Below are 26919 nucleotides of genomic sequence, written 5' to 3' on the forward strand. Positions count from 1 at the left end.
TTTAATTCTTAATTGGGGTCTTTCCCATTCTGATCGCTCCGCCCCGACGACCTTTTGTGTTTTCCGTAGATTACTCCTGCTATTCTTCCCAAGCCGGCCACTACCCTCCCTATAGATTCCTTACTCTTCTTTTACCAGACCCCTCCTGGACAAAAGAAGTAGACCGGAACCTTTTCGCCGTCTTCAGTTGTCGACTTCCATCCTCCGGCCCCTCGCCACATATTCCCCAACACATCGGGTGGATCCTGTTCCAAACTACGTCAGGCACCGGGCTCGTCCGCTGTTCTTCGGAAACGAAACGACGTCTGTTGTTTTCATACGCTTTCACTCCTCCGACCTAATAGACTTGATACCCAAAATCCTCTACAAACTTCGATTCGACGCACAGAGACTCGCATTTACCGGCCAAAAGCTCCCACCGAGGAACTTCTCCATCGATAGTATTCACGCCGGTTCACAAAACGCCGGCTGAAGCTAATTCTGGCCAATAAACTTCCTGTCTGGAGCTTAGCTGCTCGGACAACGGCACGACTCGTCGACATTTCATGACTGCAGAGATCCCGAGTCCTGCTAAAGATTTCTTTTCCTAATACCCACAGTAGACACTACAGCCAACCAACGTTCAGGATGACTGAGACAAATGGAACCGCTGCGGCTGCTAACAGCTCCCGTCAGCGCAACGGCGCCAACGGCGTCACCGTGCCTGTGGCCAACGGCAAGGCTACTTACGCTCAGAGGCACAAGATTGCCGACCACTTTATTGGCGGCAACAGGCTAGAGAATGCCCCTCCGTCCAAGGTCAAGGAGTGGGTTGCCGCACACGACGGCCACACAGTCATCACCAACGTAAGTCGTTCGCAGGTGAAATTCCGTGCTTGAGTGATTATGCGCTAACACTCTACCAATAACCTCCCAGGTCCTGATTGCCAACAACGGTATCGCTGCCGTCAAGGAGATTCGATCCGTGCGAAAATGGGCATACGAGACGTTCGGAGACGAAAGGGCCATTCAGTTCACTGTGATGGCCACTCCCGAGGATTTGCAAGCAAACGCAGACTACATTCGCATGGCAGACCACTACGTCGAGGTCCCTGGTGGTACAAACAACAACAACTATGCGAACGTCGAGTTGATCGTCGATGTTGCGGAGCGCATGAACGTGCACGCCGTTTGGGCCGGTTGGGGACACGCATCGGAGAACCCAAAGCTCCCTGAGTCTCTCGCTGCCTCGCCTAAGAAAATTATTTTCATCGGCCCTCCCGGCTCCGCGATGCGCTCGCTCGGTGACAAGATCTCTTCTACCATTGTCGCTCAACATGCCCAGGTCCCATGTATCCCCTGGTCGGGAACTGGTGTTGATGCGGTCCAAATCGACAAGAAGGGAATTGTCACCGTCGACGACGACACTTATGCCAAAGGATGCGTCACTTCATGGCAGGAGGGTCTTGAGAAGGCCAGACAAATTGGTTTCCCGGTCATGATCAAGGCTTCTGAGGGTGGTGGTGGCAAGGGTATCCGTAAGGCTGTCTCCGAGGAGGGCTTCGAGGAGCTCTACAAGGCCGCTGCCAGTGAAATCCCCGGTTCGCCCATCTTCATCATGAAGCTTGCAGGCAACGCCAGGCATTTGGAAGTGCAGCTTCTCGCTGATCAGTACGGCAACAACATCTCCCTCTTTGGTCGTGATTGTTCCGTCCAGCGAAGGCACCAAAAGATTATCGAGGAAGCTCCCGTGACCATCGCCAAGCCCGACACGTTCAAGGCCATGGAGGAGGCCGCTGTTCGTCTTGGTCGTCTTGTCGGTTACGTCTCTGCTGGTACCGTCGAGTACCTGTACTCGCACGCCGACGACAAGTTCTACTTCCTGGAGCTCAACCCTCGTCTTCAGGTCGAGCATCCTACCACTGAGGGTGTCAGTGGTGTCAACCTCCCCGCTTCGCAGCTTCAGATTGCCATGGGTATCCCTCTCCACAGGATATCTGACATTAGGCTCCTTTACGGTGTGGACCCCAAGCTCTCGACTGAGATCGACTTTGACTTCAAGAACCCCGACAGCGAGAAGACGCAGAGGAGGCCATCGCCCAAAGGCCACCTTACTGCCTGCCGTATTACCTCAGAGGACCCTGGAGAGGGCTTCAAGCCGTCCAACGGTGTCATGCACGAGCTGAACTTCCGCAGTAGTTCAAACGTGTGGGGTTACTTCTCAGTCGGTACGCAGGGTGGAATTCACAGTTTCTCCGACAGTCAGTTCGGTCACATTTTCGCCTATGGCGAGAACCGATCCGCGTCAAGGAAGCACATGGTTATCGCCTTGAAGGAACTTAGCATTCGTGGTGATTTCCGCACCACGGTCGAGTACCTAATCAAGCTTCTGGAGACGGAGGCTTTCGAGGAGAACACCATTACCACTGGCTGGCTGGACGAGCTTATTTCGAAGAAGCTCACTGCGGAGAGGCCCGACAAGATGCTTGCTGTTGTGTCTGGTGCTGTCACCAAGGCCCACCTGGCGAGTGAACAATGCCTCAACGAGTACAAGGCTGGTCTTGAGAAGGGACAGGTCCCATCTAAGGACATTCTCAAGACCACATTCCCTATCGAGTTCATCTACGAGGGAGAGCGGTACCGTTTCACCGTCACGCGCTCGAGCAAAGACAGCTACCATCTCTTCATCAACGGTTCCAACTGCTCCGTCGGAGTTCGTCCTCTCAGTGACGGTGGTCTGCTGATCTTGCTCGACGGCAAGAGTCACAACGTCTACTGGAAGGAAGAGGTTGGTGCCACTCGTATTTCTATCGACAACAGGACCTGTCTTCTGGAACAAGAGAACGACCCCACTCAGCTCCGCACTCCCAGCCCCGGTAAGCTGGTCAAGTACACTGTTGAGAGTGGCGACCACATCAAGGCTGGCCAGACCTTTGCTGAAGTCGAGGTCATGAAGATGTACATGCCTTTGGTAGCTCAGGAGGATGGTACAGTCCAGCTGATCAAGCAGCCTGGCTCAACCCTCGAGGCTGGTGACATTCTCGGTATACTCTCACTCGACGACCCTAGCCGCGTCAAGCAGGCTCAGCCGTTCCTGAACAAGCTTCCTGAGTACGGTAACCCTGTCATCACCGGTAACAAGCCCGCCCAGCGCTTCACGCAGCTGCACAACATCCTCGACAACATCATGCTTGGATACGACAACACAACTGTCATGCGCGACAGCCTTCTGCAGCTCATCGAGGTCATGCGTGACCCTGACCTCCCATACAGCGAGTGGAACTCACAATTCTCAGCCCTTCACACCCGTATGCCGCAGAAGCTGGAGGCTCAATTGAGCCATGTTATTGACAGGGCTCGGGCGCGTCAATCGGAATTCCCCGCAAAGGCCTTGAAGAAGACATTCCACAAGTTCATTGACGAGCATGTTGCCCGCCAGGATGCTGGCCTGCTCAAGACGACCCTGGCTCCTCTCGTCGACGTGCTTGATCTTTACGAGGAAGGACAGAAGGCACACGAGCTGAAGACCATGTCCAACTTGATTGCCAAGTTCATTGAGACTGAGAAATTGTTCTCTGGCCGCCGTCTGCAGGACGACGACGTTATCCTGAAGCTGCGTGATGAGAACAAGGATGACATTCAGAAGGTTGTTCAGACAGTACTGTCACACAGCCGTGTCCCTACCAAGAGTCTTCTTGTCCTTGCCATCATCGAGGAATACCGACCCAACAAGCCGGATGTTGGCAACGTCACCAAGTATTTCCGTGACGTCCTGAAGAAGCTCACGGAGCTCGAGTCTAGGCTGACCGCCAAGGTTTCTATCAAAGCGCGTGAGGTCCTTATTCAATGCTCTCTTCCCTCGCTCGACGAGCGCAAGGCGCAGATGGAGCACATCCTGCGTTCGTCGGTCGTTGAGTCCCGCTACGGCGAGGCCGCGTATGACCACCGTTTCCCCAACATGGACGTGATTAAGGAGGTTGTCGACTCCAAGTACACTGTCTTCGACGTATTGAGTCTCTTCTGGGCGCACAGCGACAAGTGGGTCTCGCTGGCCGCACTCGAGGTCTACATTCGCCGCGCATACCGTGCGTATGACCTGGGCAAGATTGACTACCAGTACGATGAGGAGGACGACCCTGTCTTCGTCAGCTGGGACTTCGTCATGAAGCTGAGCGGTGATGTGGAGTTTGGAATTGGCGGCCCTCTGCAGTCTGCTGCTCCATCTTCTCCGGCTACCCCGAACGAGTTCACGTTCAACCGCGTCACTTCTCTCAGCGACATGTCATACTTGGCCAAAAAGACAGCTGAGCAGCCCATCCGCAAGGGTGTCATGGTTGCTTGCAAGTTCTTTGATGATGTTGACGACGACCTGCCGAAGGCCTTGGAGAGCCTGCCCATGAAGGGTAAGCTCAAGAGGCTGGGCAGCAGCGGTCCTGCCGCCGCCATTGCGTCTCAGCTCGACAACAAGCGCCGACCGGCAGCAGCATCCCGTGACGATGATGAGCTCACGGCTGTTGTCAATGTTGCCATTCGCGATGCCGAGAGCCGTGATGATGACGAAACCCTTTCGCGCATCAAGCCACTGCTTGCTAGCTTCAAGGAGGAACTTTGCGCTCGTCGTGTGCGCCGCATCACGTTCATCTGTGGCAAGAACGACGCCTCGTACCCGGCGTACTACACCTTCCGTGGTCCCAACTACGACGAAGACGAGAGCATTCGTCACAGTGAGCCAGCTCTTGCCTTCCAGCTTGAGCTTGATCGCCTGTCGAAGTTCAAGTACAAGTCGGTGTTCACCGAGAACAAGAACATCCACGTGTACGAGGCTATTGGCCGTGGCGTTGATACTGACAAGCGCTACTTCACACGTGCGGTGATTCGGCCAGGTCGTCTCCGTGACGAGATCCCCACGGCTGAGTACCTGATCTCCGAGGCCGACAGAGTGGTTAATGACATCTTCGATGCTCTTGAAATCATCGGCAACAACAACTCTGATCTTAACCACCTCTTCCTCAACTTCATCCCCGTTTTCAACATCCACCCCGGCGAGGTTGAGCATGCTTTGGCTGGTTTCTTGGAGCGCTTTGGCTCGCGCGGCTGGCGCCTTCGTGTGTCCCAGGTCGAGATCAGGATTATCTGCACTGATCAGAACAGCGGCGCTAAGCTCCCGATCCGCTGCTACATCAACAACACCTCTGGTTTTGTTGTCAAGGTCGAGCTGTACCACGAGCGCAGGAATGACAAGGGCGACTTGATCCTTCACTACATCTCGGGCACTAGCAAGACTGGTGCTCTCCACTTGCTCCCTGCCAACACCCCGTACCCTACCAAGAACTGGCTGCAGCCCAAGCGATACAAGGCGCACCTCATCGGTACCCAGTACGTGTACGACTTCCCCGAGCTGTTCAGACAAGCCATTCAGCTCAGCTGGAAGAAGCTCGAGGCGCAGCACTCGCCCATCGCCTCCAAGAAGCCGGAGGAAGGTGAATGCACCCACACCCTGGAGCTTGTCCTCGACGACCAAGACAACCTGCAAGCGATCGAGCGTGAGCCTGGTACCAACACCTGCGGAATGGTGGGCTGGATCATCACTGCCTTCACACCCGAGTACCCCAGCGGTCGTCGCTTCGTGGTTGTCGCCAACGACATTACCTACAGCATCGGATCTTTCGGACCCAAGGAAGACCACTTCTTCAACAAGTGCACGGAATATGCCCAGAAGCTCGGCATTCCTCGCATCTACCTGTCGGCCAACTCGGGTGCCAGGCTTGGTGTCGCCAATGAGCTGATTCCCCACTTCAAGGTTGCCTGGACCGACCCGAGCAACCCCAACAAGGGCTTTGACTACCTCTACTTGTTGGAGGAGGCCAAGAAGAAGTTCGAGGAGACTGTTATCACTGAGGAGATCACTGTAGATGGCGAGACCCGCCACAAGATTGTCACCATCGTGGGTGCTGAGGACGGCCTTGGTGTCGAGTGCTTGCGTGGCTCTGGTCTCATTGCCGGTGCCACCAGCAGGGCCTACAACGACATCTTCACCTGCACACTGGTTACCTGCCGCTCAGTCGGTATCGGTGCCTACCTTGTCCGCCTCGGCCAGCGTGCTGTTCAGATCGAGGGCCAGCCCATCATTCTGACTGGTGCCCCTGCCTTGAACAACCTGCTTGGTCGTGAAGTTTACACTTCCAACCTGCAGCTCGGTGGCACCCAGATCATGTACCGCAACGGTGTCTCGCACATGACTGCCAACGATGACATGGAGGGTATCGCCAAGATCATGGAATGGATGTCATTTGTCCCTGACCAGCGCAACAGGCCAGTTCCCATCATGGCTCCTCTGGACAAGTGGGACCGCGAGGTTGACTTCACGCCTCCCCAACGCCAGCCTTACGACCCGAGGTGGTTGATTGCCGGTAAGGAGGATGCTGATGGCTTCCAGTCCGGTCTCTTTGACCGTGGCTCCTTCGTTGAGACCCTTGGCGGATGGGCCAGGACCGTCGTCGTCGGTCGTGCTCGTCTCGGTGGTATCCCCATGGGTGTCATCGCCGTCGAGACTCGGGCTGTGGAGAACATCACCCCTGCCGACCCTGCCAACGCAGACTCGATGGAGCAGGTCACCAACGAGGCTGGTGGTGTGTGGTACCCCAACTCTGCCTTCAAGACTGCGCAGGCCATCAACGACTTCAACAACGGTGAGCAGCTGCCTCTCATGATCCTTGCCAACTGGCGTGGTTTCTCAGGTGGTCAGCGCGACATGTACAACGAGGTTCTCAAGTACGGCTCGTTCATCGTCGATGCCCTCGTCAAGTACGAGCAGCCCATCTTTGTCTACATTCCGCCGCACGGTGAGCTTCGTGGTGGATCGTGGGTTGTTGTCGACCCCACGATCAACTCGACGGTTATGGAGATGTACGCCGACAAGGAGGCTCGTGGTGGTGTGCTTGAGCCCGAAGGTATCATTGGTATCAAGTACAAGAAGGAGAAGCAGCTTGAGACGATGGCTCGCTTGGATCCTGTCTACGGTGAGCTCAAGAAGCGCATGCTGGCCGTGCAGGCAGCTGCCAAGGACAAGACAGGCGCAGCGGACAAGGAGGAGCTTGAGCAGATCAAGAAGCAGATGACGCAGCGTGAGGAGCAGCTCGGCCCCATTTACCAGCAGATTGCTATCCAGTTCGCCGATCTTCACGATCGTGCTGGACGCATGAAGGCCAAGGGTACTATCCGTGAGGTCATCGAGTGGAAGGAGGCCCGTCGCTTCTTCTACTGGCGTGTGCGCCGCCGTATCAACGAGGAGTACCTCATCCGCAAGATGGCGCGTGCCACTGCAGGACTGTCAAAGACAACCTCGGCCAAGATCTCGGAGAGTGCTCGCAAGGGCTACCTGCGATCCCTGGCTGCCTGGACCGCTGTCCCTGACTTTGACCATGAGGACAGGAAGGTTGCAACTTGGTATGAGGAGAACACCAAGATCGTGGAGGAGAAGCTCAAGGCATTGAAGACGGATGCTGTCGCTTCCGAGATCAGCGCTCTCATCCGTGGTGGCACTTGGACTCACGAGGAGGTTGAGACACCTTCAACGCCTTCTATTGAGAAGAGCAAGGCGCCTCTGGAGGAGTCAACGGAGCCGAGGAGCCCGACAGGACCCGTACCGACAACCGAGAACGGGCTGAGCTCATCATGGAAGGGCGTCAGGGACGTGTTGCGCACGATGCCCGTGGAGGACAGAGATAAGATTCTCCAGTTCCTGAAGGAGTAGGAGAGGATATGTATTTGAGTTGGGTGGAGTACAGCCATGGTAGCACGGCTGGGGGATATCGGCGTTGAGGGGCGCAGTTGTTGTCCAACCTGCTACTCATGAGTCTGGTGTACATTACAATTTTGTGTTATCTGTTCTTTCTTTTTTTCTTTCTTTATAACGATTAGAGGATGTCACTGGAAATACCACCATCCATGAGGGTGGAGTACTCTGACGGCGGTTGGTTTGTTCTACTACTATTTGGGCTCTATAATAGTCTATTTTTCGGAACGAGTGAAAATTTCATGGTCTTATTAGAAACATGAGCATCTCCGTACGAGAATTTGCACCTGCCAGTCTGTGTCTGTCTTGCTTTGCTGACATGGTTGACGAATAACGGATACCTACCTCCCTACCTACGGAGGTAGGAGGTCAAAGTTTCCTTAGGCCTGTCAGGTATCTTCGACCAGGGTTATTTTATGCATACCGCTCACTATAGGTACTCACAAAAACCCATGCACGCGCCAAAAAAGGTACCTCGCAAGCCTAGGGTAACTTACCCTTATAACCTCCGTAGGTAGGTATATACCATGCAGATAGCGCCTCCAGTTAAAAGAAGCGCCCGATTCTTGCTCAGTCGGGCAGTACAGTTATAAAGTTGACTGCTCATGTCTCATGACATAAGCTACCAACCACACGTGTATCAGTTGCATGGGCAACTTGTGTTTTGCATGCCATTGATGCGATGCTTGCTAACTTGGCCCGTGGGTGCGAGCTGTTCGAAATGCCTGCTTGAGCAATAATTGACAGAATACTCGACACCCTTTCTCTTCGTTCCCCCTAAAGACGGACGCGAATTCTTGGCATTGCGAATTAGGCGGGGATGGTGCAGGTGACAAGATTGACATGCATCTCCCATGGTGCTTGCAGTACATTAGCCAGGGTCTACTGCCGGCATGCCAATATCCTTGTCGAGGAAGGTCTCTGGCTAACCCGGGATTGTTGCCTAGTGCTTCTACAGATTTCTTCCACTACGTTCTTGCGCTACCTGCATTGGGCCGAGATTCCATTTGTGCGGGCCAAGATCGTACGAGTGAGGTCAAGGCCTAACCCGTTGTGATCAAGTATCTTGATTCCGCCGCTATTTCCGCCATTCGGCGATCATGTTTCTTTAGATGACGGTGACTGGAGAAAAGAGGGGTGTTTGCTCTGGTCTGTAAGTCCGTCTCGGAAGAACTGTGGCATCGTTTTTCGCCAAGTTTCTGGCCATTTTGATGTAGTAGATCACGTCTGACTCCGAGGAGAATCAATCTGTTTGGACATGTTTTGTCGATTGGGCTGAGCACAAAGAGGCTCACATACACCTAGGTCCGAAACATAACAAGCCCGAGCAAATGGATTCCCGGGCAAAACGGGCAGCATATGACGATGTTGGGTCCATTGCCCTTTGTCGAGGCAACGAGCAGCAAAGAGTATGGCTAGCCCCTCACAAAAGACTGAAGAGAACAACAAAAGAACAAGTCAAATTTCCCATTCTTATGGCTAATATCGGCCTTTTTTGCCAAGGCCAGAGGGACGATGGCCAAAGCGGCGTTTGCCGACTGTGAACTAAAAGGCTTCCTTGGTGTCAAAATGTATGCAAAAGGGGAGGCTAAGGTGGTTACTAGCAGCGCACGAGCAGCTTCACCATCGCCAGAGGGAATACAAAACCCCGCGCTAAGGATTGCTTGCGTCGCTTTCATTTGGGGAGGCAATGATTGGAACTCGAGAAGGATTTTCCGGAAAGATTGGCGCGTCTCCCTTCCGACTTGAGCTATTCCGATCCATCAAAACAAGCTCGTGCGACAAAGGATGTCTGTTGTTTCTGAATGGGCTTGGGAGGAACGGGTTGGGCAGAAACTCAGTCTCAGATTTGGTGGCTTGCTCCTAGGGGGTTAAGGTAAATACAGTTGCGATCGGCTTCCTCGCCCCCCGTTTTCTAGACGGAACCGTTTCTACTCTTTTGTTCTATAGCGCCCTTTTTTTTCTTGCTCCTCGTCTGCTGCATCTTGCCGACTGCGACATTAGTTCGACGTCAACGGATAGCAAGTACTTTGCCCTTGGTCTCCTTTTTCTTTTATCTTAACAACGGACCTAATAGTCCGGCCACTTTCCTTTTCTACTTGTCGTAATTTATTTCAATTTCCCGACTCGGGCCCTTTAAAGAACAGTCCTCGTCGCCATGACGGAGAACAGCCTCCCAGGGAAAGAAGGGGAGCAGGAGCAGATACCCGAGAAACAGGCGCAGAGCAGCATGGATCCGTCGAGGTTGTCGAGCTCGAGCTCGCAGAGGCAGTCATCGAGCCAGTCCAACAACCCCTACGATGGACATGAGAGCAGTTTCGAACCTCAGCAGCAACAACAGCAGCAGCAGCAGCAGCACCCGCTGCCGCCGCCGCCGCCGCCGCCAAAGAACCACTACCGAAGCTCTGCGGCCACCAGCACAAACCTAGACTTTAAAAATGTCGCCCTGCGACACCAGTCGTACGCGTCGCAAAGGTCGCAGCATTCGCGGCTGATGACGCCGCCGCACCACCAGCAAAACACGCACCCGCCGTCCTTTGCCTCGTCGACGGCCATGCCGACGCCAATGTTTGGCGATTTTGTCCTGCACGGCCACGACAACTTTGGCGCGGCCGCCGAGGAGGAGGACGAGGACCACGCGCTCGACAGGGAAAAGGAAGAGGCGGCCGAGAACCCCGTGACGGAGCCCGAGCCGGAGCTGCCGCCACCGGTCAAGCAGCACCAGAGGCGAAAGATGGTGTTTTATGCGCTGCGCTACTTTTTGATCGTGGCCGTCGTCGCGGTGCTGCTGGTCGTGCCCGTCATTGTGAAGCAAAACGATGCCGAGATCGACTTGACTGACAGCGACGCCGTCAGGAGGCTCAAGAAGGACCAGGTGGTGTTTTGGACCTTTATATGGCTGAGCATATCGTGGCTGGGGTTTGTGCTTTTCGATTTGATCGGACTGGCGTTGCCATATCTCTTTCGATTCGTCGCTAGGTAAGTCTGGACCCTTGTTCGTTTGTGAACAATCGGGATGTCGCGGATGCCCTTGGACAATATGAAACTAACGACAGCGAGAAAACGGGGAGCAGATATGTGAATCCTGCACACCAAAAGTACTGGAGATTCCTCAGGGTTGTGAGGAGGCCAATCTGCCTCTTTTTCGGCATCGCGCTGATGTACAGCGCCTACGCGGGACTCATCACATATAATGAAGATTTGGGCATCAACGTCAACAAAAAGGACGCCAGTGGTGATTTTCTGGAGATAGGATGGACGTTTGTCGTGAACGACATCTTGGAGCAGATAACCATCTGGGCGGGCTTTTACGCCGTTGGCAAGATTTTGATCTTGTACATCTCCATCCACTACCATTATCGGGGCAATAGTAAGTACAAAACAACCTGTTATGTTTAGTCCGGGGGTGTGGTGGGGGGGAACTTAATGCAGTACTCACACGTTCTGGGGAGTAGGTACCAAGATCATGCGCTCCAAGGAAATGATGAACGCCCTCATCACCCTGTACGAGGCGTCCCTGGCCGTGCACCCAGCGCGACCCAACGACCACAACAACCCCTTCGCCGCCGAGGACGCCATAATCCAGTCGGCGACGGGCCGCGAGTACTCGTCCGGCCGCAAGACGGCTCGATCGTACCTCGCGCGCATGGGCATCGACACGTACGGCATGGCGACCTTTTTCGGCAACTTCTTGTCCGACGACCCCAGGTCGCACTGGCTGCGCCCCGCCTCGGCCTACGCGACCATCGAGAGGTGCCTGGCGAACCCCCGCACCGCGGCGGCCCTGGCGCGGCGGGTCTGGGTCAGCCTGGCCGTGCAGGGGAGCGACGTGCTGGCGGCCGAGGACGTCGTCGAGGTGCTGGGCTTCTACCGCAGAGAGGAGGCGGCGAGGGCCTTTAGGACGGTGGGCCCCATGGCGGACAATGTCCGGCTCGACGAGTTCGCCATGGCTGTGGTGGAGGCGGGTAAAGTGAGGCACGATGTTTACCGCGCCATGTGTGCCGCGGATCATGTGCTCAATGTCTTGGACTGGATGATTGTTGGCACCATAGCGACCGTCATGACCCTGTTCATCAGTAAGTCGCCACCTTGTTTATGGCTAAAAGTCTATCCGTCCATCCACTCCAGGTATACAACCGGGATCTAACCACAAGGTGGGCAGTGCTTCTCTACGTCCCCTCCATAAAGGAGATCCAGCAACAGGCTTCGGTCTTTGCAGTGGGTCTCAGTTTCGCCGCTGGCAGGGTGGTGCACCATTTCCTCATCGGCGTCGTGTACGTCTTCTTTGATCACCCCTTTGACGAAGGCGACCGCGTAGAGGTGTACAACCTCTCGTCGACCAACAAGACGGCATGCGTTGTCAAACGCATCTCTCTACTCTACACAGTTTTTCGACGCGTAGACAACGGCGCCGACATGCAGATACAAAACCAACAGCTCGTCATGAAACGCATAGAAAACATCAGCCGTTCGGGCAACAACAGGCAGATCCTGCAGCTGTGCGTAGACTTCAAGACAAGCTTTACCGACATCGTATTCCTGCGGAAGGAGCTGGAGGCCTTTGTCCGTGCCGACGAGAACTGCAGGGACTACATGCCCGAAATAGGATGCTCGCTGATCGGCGTGCATGAACTCAACAAGCTGGAGCTCAAGTGTTCGGTCACCCACCGTAGCAACTGGGGCAACGAGAAGCTCCGCTCGGCCAGGTCCAACAAATTCTACTGCGCCGTGCTGGCAGCAGTGCGCAAGATACCACTCAATCGACCCGGTGGGCCGCTGTACATGGGGGAGGCAGGCAGACCCGTATATACGGCACAGCTCACCGAGGAGGAGGCCCATCGCCTGGTTCAGAGCGGCCACGCGGCGCTCGCCTCCGCGCGTGCCGACTGCCATCCAGAGGCTGGCAGAGACGACGACGAGGATCCGTATGACGCTAAGGGCGCTGATGCAGAATCGCTGCTTAAAGATAGAGAGCGGAGGGCCAAGGAAAAGGCCGAGAGGGCGACGGCAGCCGAAGCGGAGAGAGTTGCGCTCGCCACATTGCAGAGAGTCCCCACGCCTGAAAAGGAAAAGGTGCTCGGTGTAAGCTCAGCTGTGCAAGTAAATGACTATATTGGGAGATCGGCGACGGGGATGAGGATAAAGCCGGGCTCAGCAGGTTATTACTGAGCTTGTAGCCAAGGCGGCTTCCGCAGCGATTAATTCAACAGCCTTTTTGTTCAATGTGGTGGCAGGTTCCACTCGACTTGCAATGGTCCTGATCTTGTGGAGCTCCGTCCGACGTGTTTTCCGTCCATCAATGCGTGAGACCTTTAAACACCAAACTCTACAGTGTATACCACGAACAGAGGGAGTGTCGTTGTCTGGGCGGCTGTTTCCGTCCAAGGACACGGTGACATGAGTCAAGCCAACCCCTAGCTCCGGGGCTCTGGGGCTCCGGGGTAAGGAGGCCTAGAAGGGATCCATCAACGTCAATTGGTGATTCGACGTAAAGCAGGTATAAGTTCTTCTGAAATCCAATCCGTGGAAGATGGCGATTTCTGAACCGCACTGCCCGGGAGTAAATCTCCGAGCTCGTCCACTTTGAGTGGACCGTCAATTATAGTAGGGCTCTCCCTGCCAGTAGTCGATCATCAATGTACTGTTCTTTACCTTGCCATGTGGTTTGTCTTGGCCTGTCAATAGTCAGTGAAAGATCCGCCAACAAAATCCTCCGTCGGCGTTGCTGCCGCGATGAGTTGTTTTATTTCGATGCCTCCGGTTCTTACCATGTGAGTTATTGGAATGGAGGAGAGGAAGCGCAAGCAAGGCGGCCAAACAATACACGCTGGATGCATATCGGCTGGGCCTAGATTGGCAAGACCCTGTATGTGAATCAGCAGCAGCATCCTCGGCATGATATTTTGTGGTACAATCAGCATCACCAGCTTGGAAAATGGAGAAACCGGCTTTGGTCCGCGAGCGGGGGAAGGGTTCCAAGCTGGACGCCACCGATGCCGGGCAGATGTCGACATGCACCTGAGTGAGTCGTCAACTTAACCAACCTTCGATGGCGTCAATATATGCGTCTTAACCTTGTAGTAGTGAGACCCTGAGTGAGACCCTGAGTGAGACCCTGAGTGAGACCCTGCGTGAGACCCTGCGTGATATCCAGGAACCTATCCTTGTCGGACCAGCAGGAAGATACGTTCAGATATGGACACTCACTCGAGAGCAAGATCCGTCCATGCCCTCCCAGTCGGTAGTTGGATACTGTTGCCTCGACGAAAGAGCCCCTCGTCGAGGTCTATAAAGCCATGGGTGTCTCCCCTCCAAACCAGTAGTCAAGCATCTCAACGACATAGAGACAGACAAGATCAGATCTGACCACCAGCAGACTAGCCTTCCACATCCCCTCCAAAAAAATATCAGCCTTGAGAACCAGAGCATATCATCAAACTTGCGTTTCTTCCTTCAACTTTGCAACATGTCCTCAACGACCACCATCACTGTCGTAGCCACCGACAAGCAAAAGTCCGGAGCTTCACCTCGGGACGTGTGGGAGAAACAAATATCTGTGCTCCTCGACCAGGCCAACAAACACAATAAGCCGTACAAGGCACAGTTCGGCCCCCACAACATCACCATCCACCCAACGGTCTACTCACCCGCATACTTCCCCGAGACGTGGTGGTATGGCACTCACCTTCCGGCCATCGTCAACAAGGGCAGCTGGCTCGAGATCGGCGTAGGTTCTGGGCTCGTGTCCCTGTGCATCGCCAGTGCAGGATCCAAGACGGTGTCGGGAGTCGACATCAACCCCAACGCGGTCGAGTTCACGGCCAATAACCTCCAGGCCAACGGCCTCAAGGGCAACTTCACCGTCAGTGACATCTTTGAGAAGGTCGAGGGCAAGTTTGACTTCATCTTCTGGAACCATCCCTGGCAATACGACTCGACCATCCCGGACCAGCTCAAGTCGGAAAAGACACACGACTCTGAGTACAAGCTTCTGAGGAGGTTCGTCGCCGAGGCCAAGGACTACTTGACCGAGAAGGGCGTCATCCTGCTGGGCACGTCGGCCTATGCAAACCTTGACGCCATCAAGACCATCGCGCAGTCGAATGGTTACAACCACAAGGAGCTGCTGAGGGGGCAAGAGCCCATTGGCAATCATGTCGTGGAGGAGTACTATGTTATTGAGCTATCAAAGTAAAATGATGGCGCGGGGGATGATTGTGTATTCTAACTTCGTCATAATGTTGTATCAGCCGCTGTAGCCAAGGGGTATTGATGAAATTGATGAAATTGATGACAAACATTTCAAACTTGCTTCTTCGCTAGTCATCAAGTCTAGACCGTCTTGACTGTCTTGCCAAAAGAATTAATTGAACACCCGCCATCGGGTCGGCGGGGCTGATTGCGCTAGCCACCAAGTATCGATATCCGCCCGTTTACCGTGGGGAAATCTTTTTGTACCCCACCATAAAGGTCGGGTCGGTCCTTCATGGGCTTTTGAGAAGAAAATCGCCACGAAAAAAGGAATGCCATTCGGTTCTGTACCACACGCTAATTATCGAGTGGCTGCCAGCATCAATCAAAGTGATTGGAAGTCAGCCTAATCCTTTGATGGATCATCCAGGAGAAGCCCTTGATTATCAATAAATCTTATCTATCCTCTCATATAGTCCTTTGGCGAATCAGGTTGCAACGCCGGTCACCTTAGAAAAAGCAAAAAAAAAAAAAAAAAAAAAAAAAGGGCTGACTGGTCAAAGAGCGGACCGATGCAATCCGATAGACGCAGTTGACAGCTACTTGTAAAACACGGATGGATATACCAGGTGATCAATGCCAGCCCCACATATTTTTCCCTCTCCCCATTCAATTTGTCGGACCCTGCCTTGTCTGCCCTGCAACACTGCAAAACATCTAACCGTTCTCCTGGGTCAAAGATAGACTGCCAACCAACCTAATCTAGTACAGTTCCATAACATTCGGTGGCAACTGCTATGGATTCAATGTGAGAAATGGCTGCGTTAATCGAATAATTATCTGGACAATTTTGTCAGTACTGTCATTTGTCATTCCTTGAATCAATCTGCCCACACTCAAAAGACGCCACCCCAGCATCCGAGTCATCCAAAATTTCGTCTCTTGCCCCGGCCAAGCACGCAATCGAAGCCAATCTTGACCTCAGCTGTCCTGTGGCGTTATTCGTCCCACGACGACCAAGTCAAGGGCCCGCTGCGCCTTTCTTTCGTGACCGCGAAAGTCCATCGGCCCGGGGTTCCCCCCAATGGCAACCTTTTCACGAATCTGGCACCATTCCACCACTGACAGTCGTAACGAGATCTGTGCCCCGTCGCGACATTGCTGTGGCTTCTGCTGGGTCTGACGCACCCGCAGCCCAAAACCTAACAACGCCCGCAAGGCCCGTTCCTTGCCCACCACCATCCCTGTCCTGTTGCGTCTTGGCCGTACAGTGTCTTTACCGCTCCTTTTTCAGCCTCCCTACCTATATGCCGGATCTAGTCTCCAACGACACGATCGGAAAATGAAGCCACCCGCCGCCGCTGCAGTCGGCGATCAAGAGGAGGCCTCGTCCTTTGAGAGCCGCGAAACACCTCGCCCACGTGACGATACGAGCAGCCCGACACCCATCGATCGCGAGAACGACTGCGACAGGAGGAGGCCCGAAGAAAAACATCACCCGCGGCTGCCAGCCCTCTCCAACATGTCAACGCAAATAATCGGCAAGACCGTCAGCCCGTTCCTCAAAGAGCACATCCCGGGCCTGTACGCGCCCATCGCCAAGTCCGACACCGCGACCAAGATTCAGTCCAAGGCCAACAGCAAGTTTTGCTACAGGCACCGACCGGACCTCAAGTGTCGGCGGGCCGCGGACGAGACAAAGATGGTTTCGATACAGCGCTCCCTCGAGAGGTTACCAACAGACGACCAACAGGCCATAACGCACGTCTGGTCGTTGTTTTCGGCGGCGCCCGCAAAACACAGGGATTTGATGCTGCAGGGCATCATTACGCAGTGCTGCTTCCCGCAGCTTTCGACGGTGTCTAGGGAGGTCCACGAGCAGCTCAAGATAGACCTTGTAACGGCGCTTCCCGCTGAGATCTCCTTCAAAATTCTCTGCTACTTGGATACCGTATCATTATGCAAAGCCGCCCAGGTCAGTCGGCAGTGGAGGCAACTGGCCGACGATGATCTGGTGTGGCATCGGATGTGTGGTAAGTGGCCGTTATATCCGGGTCTGGAGTGCGGATAAGATAATCTCCTCTTACTGACAACCATTCTTTTGGCCCTATAGAACAACACATCGATCGAAAATGCACAAAATGCGGCTGGGGTCTACCATTATTAGAAAGGAAACGATTACGCGACTGGACAAGGCAGCAACAGCTCGCAAAGAGCAAACGACCACAACCACGAGACCCAAACGCCCCGCCACCCAGCCTCCCGGCACCGTTATCACTACGGTCGCCTACACCACCGAAGCGGGAGCGTGAGGCGGAAGATGATGGTGGCTCCAAGCGACTATGCACAACCCGGGTAGGCGACGGCATGTCGGAGGAGCCGGACCAACCAAAGTTCAGACCGTTTAAAGATGTCTACCGCGATAGGTTTCGTATAGGATACAACTGGCGGCACGGCAAGTGCGCCATCAAGATCCTCAAGGGCCACAGCAACGGCGTCACATGTCTACAACTTCTTGACAACGTGTTAGCAACCGGCTCTTACGATTCCACCATCAAGTTGTGGGACATCGAGACGGGCGAGGTTATACGGACGCTGCGCGGGCACAGGATGGGAGTACGGAGCCTTTGGTTTGATGATAGCAAACTTATCAGCGGGAGCCTGGACCAAACTGTCAAAATATGGAATTGGCACACTGGCGAGCTCCTGAGTAGTTTACACTGCCACACCGACGGTGTCATCACTGTGCATTCGGACGGCGAGTTCCTGGCCAGCGGTTCCATCGACAAAAAGGTCAAAATATTCAATTTTGTCACAAAGGAGACCTTTTGCCTCAAGGGCCACTCGGACTGGGTCAACTCTGTCCGGGTGGACACTGAGTCTAGGACCGTCTTCTCGGCCAGCGACGACTTCAAGGTCAAGCTGTGGGACCTCGACACGAGGCAATGCATCCGTACCTTTGACAGCCACACGGGCCACGTGCAGCAGGTACTACCATTACCGCCAGACTTTGAGCCCGACGAGGAGCTGCTCCAGGAACCCCCCGCGCCGGGATCGCCGCCCTCACAGTCTCAGTCGTCGGCCGCCTCGGGCGCGGCCACCGACGACCTCGGCCTGCGGGCCCTGTACGGCCCTTCCTTCGCCGCCGACCCGCAGCGCCCGCTACCGAGCCGGTACATGCTGTCTGGCGGACTGGACAGCACCATCCGGCTGATCGACACGGCGACGGGCCGGTGCCTCAAGACGTTTTTTGGACACTTTGAGGGCATCTGGGGCCTCGCGGGCGACACGCTGCGGGCCGTCACGGCCGCCAACGACGGCATGGTCAAGGTCTGGGAGCCGACCTCGGGCCGGTGCGAGAGGACGTTCACCGGGCACAGGGGCCCCGTGTCGTGCGTGGGCCTGAGCGACTCGCGCATGGCCAGCGGTGGCGAGGACGGCGAGGTCAGGATTTATAGTTTTGGGGGCGGCGAAGAGGTTCTGGAGGTTGTGGGCACGCCGAGCTGAGATGGTGTTGTGCGTGTTTTATTTTGCGCGGCATTTTGCCAACTGGAGCATAAATGGGGTTGTCCTTTTTGTTTTCTCTTCTTTGCTCATATTTGTTCACCTTGGAAAAATTTGGCCATGTCATGGCACGTTTTGTTGATAATCATCTTCTTTTGTTTTATGGCGGAGTTGGGCGCTGCATGGTCAAAGTTTGGTTCGTCGGCGTTTTGTCAGTTGGTTTTTGGGTGGGTTGCTAGAAGTATACCAATGTTAGAATATTACTTGATTTTTTTTTCGTCCTATGCTTGAAGTGTGACGACATGGCCCGGCCCCGTTGCATGTACCAGGGCCATCAGCGTGTTGACACTTTGAGAGTCACCGCTTGGTCCGGAGTCCCTTTGCAGACATTGTGTAGAGTCGACAAACTCGTTGTCATGTCACTGGATAACAAGGCTCTATGGAAAGTCATGCAAGGTCAGGCCCTGACTTGTGGGTACGGGGCACTTTGGTTTGTACTTAGTATGTCATACCAAACCAACAGACCTCGGATGGGACCTACAGATATGAGATGTCTTTATTCATATGTGTCTACGGTACACGTTGAGCTGGTACAACATGCAACGATCAGGGGTAAATATTCTATGCCGGCAGGAAATCCTCTGGGATACTTTAGGGGTGTTACAATCTCGGCGTCTCGGTTTACGACACTTGTCTCCTTCGGTTTCCGAAAGAGAACTCGATCAGAAAAAAAAAAAAAAAAAAAGAAATGGGAACATCTCGGCAAGATGGTTCTCTGGGATGTATTTTTGTCTTATTCCCCGGGCTTACAGTATTTGGTCTTATTCCGTGCCTCGGCACGTTCAAGTCACCAAAAAAAAAGCCCTTATTCCGAAGTTGCCCGGTTTTACCACGTATGTTCAGCTTCGTGTTAACGAGTAGTTCTCCAGGTGGTGGTTGGCTCTTGTTTCGCTTTCCCCACAACAGGGAGCTCTAAGCTACAGTAGGAGAGGATGGACCGCCCCTCCTCCGCAAAATGGGCAAGCGGAGAGAACAGTCAAAGAAAAGAAGTGGAGAGAGGTCGGCTTCGGCGTCGGTTATCATCGCGCTGATTCGGCCTTACGTCACTTTCTTGTCCATTTGGTACCCTCTTTCACATGGGCTTTTGAAAATGTTACTCAGGTGGTTCGAAAGGTTCGAAACTTGGGGAAAATGGTCACGTTCCTGGACAATTGAATTGGACATTTCCTATTGGCTTTTTATCGCTGCCGATGTCTTCCGTTGAAAAAACAAAACCACCTTAAAATACTCTTGAGTGACTGACTGCCGCTTGGCCGAAGCTGGCTTGGTGAAGTAGCCTGCTAGGGAATTCACCAGGTACGGGTACTATAGTTCGCCATCGAAATTGGTTTTGCTTTAAAAACATCTCACCATCTCTCAGGGCAAACGCCTGTCAAATCAAGTCTACCACGTGCCCCGGCTACGGGCCATTCTTTCAAACTAAGACATCCTGTACATTAGTGACGCGCAATTTTCAAGGGTACACAAGGAAGCTTGCACCCCGTCGCCGGATGGAACATGAGTGCACAGGGAAGCACAGTAATTGTAAAAATAACATCGAGTACACGAGGACGTGAATTACGAGTGTTTTGGGAAGAAAAAAAAGCATGCATCCCCTGGATTTTACGGGATACAACATGCGCTGCCCATGACAGCTGATCTCATGGTGACTATGCCACGGCCGGGCGAAAGGTAACTTTTTGGTTTGTTCTGGGCTGCCAATGTGGGACGCCCGCCGCCCCCATTTTCTCCAAAAATAATGTCCTTGAGCGCGGCTTAAGGGAGGGAGGGACAGGGAGAACGTATTGCTCACCTGAGCTTGTATTTCTCGGAATGGGATTCCTTCAATTCTCGGTTCTATTTCTCCTTGTGTTGTACTGTTTTTAGCTGATACTTTATTTCCCCTCGGCTCCTATTTCCCCCCTGCTTCGGCTCTTTTTTTGTGCAATTCCTGGCCTTGTTTGGTTTGGTAGCTACAAAAAGGGAGCTTCCCCTGGACAAGCTCACTTACATCATTTTTCTGCATGTGATACCTCTAGGGCAGAGCTTTAACCAAGCTGAAGCCCTTCAACCAAACTTTTCTAGTTCACTCTTCTAGATCCATTGGTCCCCTGTCCTTAATTCTTCCTCTTGTATTTGTTTCTCGTGTCCGAGATTCACCAAATTTGCTCCTTCACTTCGGCGAGCATCACCTTGGGACAAATAGTAACTGACACCTTGGGTTGTGCACACAAAATCCGATCATCTTGGAACTTGCATCCCGCTGTTACAGGTTTTCGCAGGAAATAAAAGGCGCTAGGAGATACCCTGCCCACTTGCAGCATCCGCAGCCCCCTTTTGCAACTCGGGACGAACACGTGAAAGTCGCTTGCAGCTCCACGATTTTGCCTGACGGACAGACACGCGGAGCCCAAACATCCTTCGTCCTGTAAAACCTACCTGGCCTTGGTTGTTGTGCTCCTCCCGCTTGCACTCGAACGCTTTCATCCTTGACAGCCTTGTCCTGCATGCGCCGACTTCGGAAACGTCACAACCGTCCCGGCGCTCGACCTCGCTGACCCCTCCAAATTCTATACCCTCCCAGCAACGCAAGGTTCAGCTCAAAAACCAACAACGGCACGCTCACACATAACCCGGCGCAGCGCTAAGGGGAAACAAACACGAAGATGGCGACAAAGGTCAGCAAAGACGGCAAGCCGCCGCCCTCTGCCGCCGTCAACCTCATCGCGGGCGGCGGCGCCGGCATGATGGAGGCGCTGGCTTGCCACCCGCTGGACACCATCAAGGTGCGGATGCAGCTGTCGCGACGGGCGCGGCAGCCCGGCGCACCCAAGCGCGGCTTCCTTGCCACGGGCGCCGCCATCGTCAAGAAGGAGACCCCGCTGGGTCTGTACAAGGGCCTGGGCGCGGTCCTGACGGGCATTGTACCCAAGATGGCGATCCGGTTCACGAGCTTCGAGGCGTACAAGCAGATGCTGGCCGACAAGGAGACGGGCGGCGTGACGGGCCGCGCGACCTTTTTGGCGGGGCTGGCTGCGGGCGTCACCGAGGCGGTCGCCGTCGTCACGCCCATGGAGGTCATCAAGATCAGGCTGCAGGCGCAGCACCACAGCATGGCCGACCCGCTCGACATACCAAAGTACCGCAACGCCGCGCACGCCCTGTACACCGTCGTCAAGGAGGAGGGCTTCGGCGCCCTGTACCGCGGCGTCTCGCTCACCGCGCTGCGCCAGGGCTCCAACCAGGCCGTCAACTTCACCGCGTACACGTACTTCAAGGAGAAGCTGTCCGAGTGGCAGCCGCAGTACAACGGCACCACGCTGCCCGGCTACCAGACCACCCTCATCGGCTTGGTTTCGGGTGCCATGGGACCGCTCAGCAACGCGCCGATCGACACCATCAAGACGAGACTGCAAAAGGCGCCGGCGGTTGAGGGCGTCAGCGCATTCAAGAGGATTTCACAGATTGCGGGCGAGATGTTCAGGTGAGCTTTTTTCTTTTTCTTTCGAGGCGGAATCCAAGCGGATCTACTGGCTAGCAGTGGACCCCGCTCGTTGCTTGTCCACCGGGGCAGATTTCAGGAACAAAAAGAAGTGGAGACTGACAAGACGCGCACCCAATTCGAAACAGGCAAGAAGGCATGCATGCATTCTACAAAGGGATCACGCCGCGCATAATGCGTGTCGCACCGGGACAGGCAGTCACCTTTACGGTGTACGAATACCTGAAGGAGAAGCTCGAGACGAGAGGACCATTTTCACTTTCTGGCGGCGAGTACAACGACTAGTGGTTTTGTCGGCTGCTGAGATATGTTGATGATAGGATTCCTAGACGTTGAGAGAGACTTTTCGATGCGGAAGGCGTTGGAAAAGAGCCCCGGGTAGAGGTTGAGTCTAGTAATTGGAAATTCCAATTGGATTGTGTTTTTTTAGCATGAACATTTTCGCTTTGAGCACCTCGTGCTGCATGTGCGCAACTTGGGCCTCATGCACATAAATTCCTCAGAAGAATTCACAAGGGTGATGTCGTCATTTAAACCCCGACAACACTTTATTTTCTAGAAACCTAGGTACCTGGGTGGTCGTAGACTTCGGACATGCCAGCCATGGCTGCCTGCAGAGGCGGCAACTCATTACATCGTTAACGTGCAAGGGAAAACCCAGTGTGGCGCCCCATTTTGAATCGCCAATCATCGGCCGGGCCTCTTGGGCCGGCTGAACGCCTTCTTTTGCTCAACCTGAGGGTGAAGCTCAGAAAGCACAGACTCCTCGGTGATCTCGTTCGGCTCCTCGACCTCAAATTTCTTCGCCGCCACGATGCCCATCTCCTGCTCGGCCGCAGTCACCACGGCGCGCTTCATCAGCGGGTAAACCATGCGCTGCTTGATGGGTACCCTGCCAGTGGTGCTGGTAGGGCATGTGTAGAAGAAGAGGATCGGGCTCTGGGTCTCGCCGCCGTGCTGATGAGTGTATCGGTAAAAGGTGAAGCGCGGCTCCGTGGCCGATATCTCGGACACAAGCTCGCTGATTGTGCTCGGGGTGGCCGAAGTTGCAACGTTCTCGACGGTTTCGGTCCCGGGGTTGATTTTCTATGCGTGAAGTCGCCAGCCGCACGTCAGCAAAATGTCGCACCATCCAATTGCCTGTTTACTGGAACATATAAGAACCTACCATCATCACAAGACTCCTGGACCCGCTCTCGTCTGCCAGCTCCTTGAGCGCCTGCAGGGCCTCGTCATCGATCGGCATGTTCATGTTCTTGCTGAGATGGATCTCCTTGACGCCCGTACCAGCGCCAGCCTCTTGCTCTGCACGCTTCACTGCCCCCAAAGTCCTTTCCTCCTCGGTAAGCGGAGCAGCCATTTCACTGTGAGCATCCTGCTTCTTGAAGCCCTGTGGAGTCAGCTCCTCGGCCGAGTTTGCAAAAACGGTGTCGCGGAAATGCTCAGAGCCGAGCTCTCGAACCAGCGTCAGGCGGGTCGACGCGAAGAGCATCTTCTGCCGCACGGGCGCCGAGTCCGGTATGTAGGTGATCGCTACGAGGTGCGGGGCGGCATCGTGGCGGCGCAGGAGGATGTATAGTGCTTCATTGGGCTTGAGGTGCGGCGCGAGGAGGTTGTTTAGGTTGTCGTCGAAGGAGGAGGATGGGGACGAGGTCAGGAGGGTGACGGGCTTGAGGGCTTCAGAAGAGATGGTAGCGAGGAGTGCAAAGTTTGTGGGGGAGGAGAGGAGCTTGTTGAACTCGGCCGTGAGCTCCTGCGAGGCTGTTGGGATGTCTTGGCGTTAGCTCGACGCTTACCATGCTGCGAGAGAGACGGCTTGTCTGCTATCAAGTTGAAGTGATCAGTGGGGAGCTTGCCTGAGATTCCGGACTGCATCTTGTAGATTGTTTAATTTCCGTCTGCGTTTCAGATATGCAAACACAGTATCGCCCTTTGGGGAACAGGCGCCTTTTATCTTGGACAATTCCAATGCCGTCAGCAACCCAGCAACTCGAGAGTCATCTGGCTGGAATTTACCATGATCAAACGCGCCGCTTAGCTGCCCCTCTCCATGCTAGTCAAGCCAGTGCTTCATGGGACAATGACGGTGAGCATGGCCCGTGCGCATGGCCATCGCCGGCGGGGTTCCGCCTGCCCCTGAATCGGAAAGAAATCGGGTCTACGGTAGGGATTGTACAGCGGAGTGGCTTGCACCAACACGAGCGATCAGCAGGCAGGGTAGCTAGCAGAGCTTAGCTGCATCGAATTGCGGCATCAAGTTTGGGGAGAAAATGGTTTCGACCATAATTGGCTTAAGTTGCACTAGGTATTTCTGAAGAATTATTTATATATGGTTTCAAAGAGGGAAAATTGAATTATTAGAATGACACCAACTCCTGTCCAAATATGCTACATGCCGAACAAAACGCTACAAATATGAAGTCCAGCTTCAGCAGATCGCCAAAACCAAATATGCGTCCAAAGTATAAATCCCGGATCAGTCGTTTCTTCATCTCAAAGTTTAAAAAAAGAAGTCTCTCAGACCAGCACTCAACTCTCCTCAAACAACATCATTAGTAGGAGACCAATCACCTCGAGATCCAGTAGCCCCCGTTTCCGTGAGCCTGATCCATCATGCCTGCGGCATCAGTCCGCACACCGAGCAGATGCACCGGCACGCGGTCAAACTGCATCTGCGCTTTATCCCTCGCCCCCACCAGTCGATCGGAGAACGTCCTCGCGTTCTTCAGCTCCCGGATCTGGTCCTTGGCCACCTCGGGAGCCCACGCCTCTCGCGCCAGGCTGCCTAGCGTCAACATCCTGTCCATGGCGAGGCAGTGCAGGTGCTGCTCCATGGACGGGGGAGCCGGTGCACCGTTCCCTGTCAGGGTCGGGCGCAGGTAGCCCATGACGACGAGCTTCATTCTCGCATCGAAAAAGGTCACGCCCGGCCCAAAGTCGTTGACGAGGTGCACTGTCACGATCGGGCGTTGTGTTATGACGGCCGGGTTTACGCTGTGCGTGGGCACACCGACAGTGATGATCGCCTCATGCCAGTCGGGGTCGATGGCCTCGTCTAGTGGCTGGGCCTTCTTGCTGCCGTTCGGCTGTACGCATGCCCAGCCAAAGTAGACGCCTCGGAGACGCTGGCGCATCTCCTCGGGGACGTCGTCCAGGTTCGCTGTAGGCATGCTCAGCTCGCTGGCGCCCCTGCCAGTTCCCCTGACCACCTTGCCGCCAAACTTGATGGGGAAGGGCTCCTCCGGTCCCTCGTCGGGGCCAACAGTGTTCTCGCCAAACACGGCGGGTCTCTGGCCGATGGTGTTGTACCGGCCTGCCGCGTGCTCCGTATTGTACCTGTTGTTGGCCTCAACGAGACGTCCCTGCATCCCTGACTTGTCGTACGCCTTCATGCCGACCTTGGCGATCGTCTCGGAATGCTTGATCTTCTTGGTAACCATGGTGGCAGCCCGGCCCTGCGCTGCACCGGCAGCCATGGTGACAGGCTTGGTGTACTTGCTCGCATACACGATGCCGACCGTGCTGGCGACCTTGATGCCCATCTCGAGGGGCATGGTGGTCACGCTGGCACCGCGCATGACGCTCACGTCCTTGCTTGTGCTCAAGACTCGGAAGACGGGGCTGCTGCACAGGGTCTTCTTCTTGGGTGGCGGGCGCACTGTGCCGTCGTCATAGTAGGGCGACGTTCCCTGGGCGTAGTGATCGCTGGAGCTGCTGCTGGACGAGGCGCACAGGATGATGCGGAAGTACCCGTCCTCGGCGGCGGCAGGGATCCTCACGACGTGCGTCTCGCGCCACACGTGCTTGCTGACCTTGCCGCCCGCCTTGGCCGCCTTCTTGAGCCACTTGGCGCTGTCTCTCTGAAAAGCCCGCTCGTCGCCTTCTGGCACCGCAGACACATCGACATGCGAGACAGGCGTCACGTTGATCCATGATCCCGTCGCGCCAACCAACGTCTTGAGCTTCATGCCCTTGTCGCCCGAGAATCCGCGCTGCTGCAGCCACAGTGTGCGGTCAACAGGGAGCGGCTCCGACGAGAAGATGGAGATGGTGACCGATGTCTCTGAGCCCTTGTACATGACAATACCAGCCGAGTGGCGCAAGATGGTATAGTGCTTGGTAGACTCTGCCGGGTGGGAGATGAGCCCGCCCGCAAAGAAGGCTGTCTCGTCCGCTGCGTTCTTGAAAAAGTTCTTCTTGGCCGGGGCGGCTGCTGCCTCCCCGGTCTCAGTTGATGGGAAGACGCCAGACGCGCTGTCTGGTGTGGCGGGACTCAGAGAGATGGGCGATGGTGAGGTAGGTCTGCTTCTGCTCATGAAGGCGCCGGGCTTCGCCCGTATGCTTGGGGTGAGTCCCGGAACCTCTTCGGGGGAAATCGTCTCTGCCCTCATCTGAACGTGTGCATGCGTCTGCATCTCAACATGAACTTCATGACGCACTTGTGTCGTTGTTTGCGGTGTCTCCGGGGCCGGGGAAGGAGCCCGGCGGCCAGGAATCCGTAGGGGAAGCGGCATCAATGGCCTCTGGCTCGTCACAGGCGTATGGTCTTCGTCGTAGCTGTTCACCGGGACTATATGGGTTTGGATGCCTAGGCCGAGGGCGGCGTCGTTGTCGTAGGGTTTCGAGGATGAGTAGGGCGGCGGAGGCTGGGTCGGGAGCGGAGGGATCGGTGATACTGGTTTGCGCCGTAAGTTGGTTTCGCTTCGCGCGGTGCGAAGTCTTTGAAGTGCTTCCATCTTGGACCGCTTTGGCTGTGACTTGGTGTTTGTAAGGGTGAATCCTTGTAGGTGGTTTCAGAAGTAACGGTAGTAGTGGTACAGATAGTTTGAAGATGCAAATGGATGTATAATTGTCTATGCTTTTGGCGCTGTAGCGTACACTAGAGAGGAAATAATGGCAACAAGTTCAA

The 26919-nt window shown here is 54.8% G+C and overlaps 7 protein-coding genes across 7 annotated transcripts; 5 read left to right on the forward strand and 2 right to left on the reverse strand.

Annotated features, from left to right (window-relative positions):
- Positions 1 to 56: 56 nt before the first annotated feature.
- Positions 57 to 8082, forward strand: MGG_07613 (acetyl-CoA carboxylase). The gene is made up of 2 exons (XM_003711486.1): positions 57 to 846; positions 917 to 8082. The coding sequence occupies exons 1-2, from the start codon at positions 628 to 630 to the stop codon at positions 7730 to 7732; spliced, it is 7035 nt and encodes a 2344-aa protein (XP_003711534.1). The 5' UTR covers positions 57 to 627; the 3' UTR covers positions 7733 to 8082.
- Positions 8083 to 9932: 1850 nt separating this feature from the next.
- On the forward strand, positions 9933 to 13004 carry MGG_07614 (uncharacterized protein; the record flags this gene model as incomplete). The annotated part of the gene is made up of 4 exons (XM_003711487.1): positions 9933 to 10753; positions 10849 to 11144; positions 11230 to 11850; positions 11937 to 13004. 4 exons carry the CDS (start codon positions 9933 to 9935, stop codon positions 12941 to 12943), a joined length of 2745 nt encoding a protein of 914 aa, XP_003711535.1. The 3' UTR covers positions 12944 to 13004.
- Positions 13005 to 14240: 1236 nt separating this feature from the next.
- On the forward strand, positions 14241 to 14969 carry MGG_07615 (protoporphyrinogen oxidase; the record flags this gene model as incomplete). Its single annotated transcript, XM_003711488.1, has 1 exon — positions 14241 to 14969. The coding sequence occupies one exon, from the start codon at positions 14241 to 14243 to the stop codon at positions 14967 to 14969; it is 729 nt and encodes a 242-aa protein (XP_003711536.1).
- A 758-nt stretch (positions 14970 to 15727) lies between these two features.
- Positions 15728 to 18737, forward strand: MGG_13435 (sulfur controller 2). The gene is made up of 2 exons (XM_003711489.1): positions 15728 to 16998; positions 17079 to 18737. The coding sequence occupies exons 1-2, from the start codon at positions 16308 to 16310 to the stop codon at positions 18470 to 18472; spliced, it is 2085 nt and encodes a 694-aa protein (XP_003711537.1). The 5' UTR covers positions 15728 to 16307; the 3' UTR covers positions 18473 to 18737.
- Positions 18738 to 20345: 1608 nt separating this feature from the next.
- Positions 20346 to 24111, forward strand: MGG_07616 (succinate/fumarate mitochondrial transporter). The gene is made up of 2 exons (XM_003711490.1): positions 20346 to 21992; positions 22139 to 24111. The coding sequence occupies exons 1-2, from the start codon at positions 21175 to 21177 to the stop codon at positions 22293 to 22295; spliced, it is 975 nt and encodes a 324-aa protein (XP_003711538.1). The 5' UTR covers positions 20346 to 21174; the 3' UTR covers positions 22296 to 24111.
- Positions 22532 to 24139, reverse strand: MGG_07617 (uncharacterized protein). Its single transcript, XM_003711491.1, has 3 exons — positions 23867 to 24139; positions 23179 to 23771; positions 22532 to 23096 (listed from the first exon to the last, which is right to left on the reverse strand). The coding sequence occupies exons 1-3, from the start codon at positions 23883 to 23885 to the stop codon at positions 22698 to 22700; spliced, it is 1011 nt and encodes a 336-aa protein (XP_003711539.1). The 5' UTR covers positions 23886 to 24139; the 3' UTR covers positions 22532 to 22697.
- Positions 24140 to 24577: 438 nt separating this feature from the next.
- On the reverse strand, positions 24578 to 26746 carry MGG_07618 (riboflavin kinase; the record flags this gene model as incomplete). Its single annotated transcript, XM_003711492.1, has 1 exon — positions 24578 to 26746. One exon carries the CDS (start codon positions 26744 to 26746, stop codon positions 24578 to 24580), a length of 2169 nt encoding a protein of 722 aa, XP_003711540.1.
- Between the last annotated feature and the right edge of the window lie 173 nt (positions 26747 to 26919).

Source organism: Pyricularia oryzae, chromosome 3 (assembly GCF_000002495.2).
Source record: "Pyricularia oryzae 70-15 chromosome 3, whole genome shotgun sequence".
Taxonomy (NCBI): Eukaryota; Fungi; Ascomycota; class Sordariomycetes; order Magnaporthales; family Pyriculariaceae; genus Pyricularia; species Pyricularia oryzae.

Bases quoted from the DNA above. Each gene is read 5' to 3' on its own strand.
- MGG_07613 (XM_003711486.1), top strand. From the start codon at position 628: ATGACTGAGACAAATGGAACCGCTGCGGCTGCTAACAGCTCCCGTCAG. The intron at 847-916 runs GTAAGTCGTTCG...ATAACCTCCCAG, and splicing joins GCCACACAGTCATCACCAAC to GTCCTGATTGCCAACAACGG.
- MGG_13435 (XM_003711489.1), top strand. From the start codon at position 16,308: ATGAAGCCACCCGCCGCCGCTGCAGTCGGCGATCAAGAGGAGGCCTCG. The intron at 16,999-17,078 runs GTAAGTGGCCGT...TTGGCCCTATAG, and splicing joins GGTGTGGCATCGGATGTGTG to AACAACACATCGATCGAAAA.
- MGG_07616 (XM_003711490.1), top strand. From the start codon at position 21,175: ATGGCGACAAAGGTCAGCAAAGACGGCAAGCCGCCGCCCTCTGCCGCC. The intron at 21,993-22,138 runs GTGAGCTTTTTT...AATTCGAAACAG, and splicing joins ATTGCGGGCGAGATGTTCAG to GCAAGAAGGCATGCATGCAT.
- MGG_07617 (XM_003711491.1), bottom strand. The intron at 23,097-23,178 runs GTAGGTTCTTAT...CTTCACGCATAG, and splicing joins CCAGGAGTCTTGTGATGATG to AAAATCAACCCCGGGACCGA.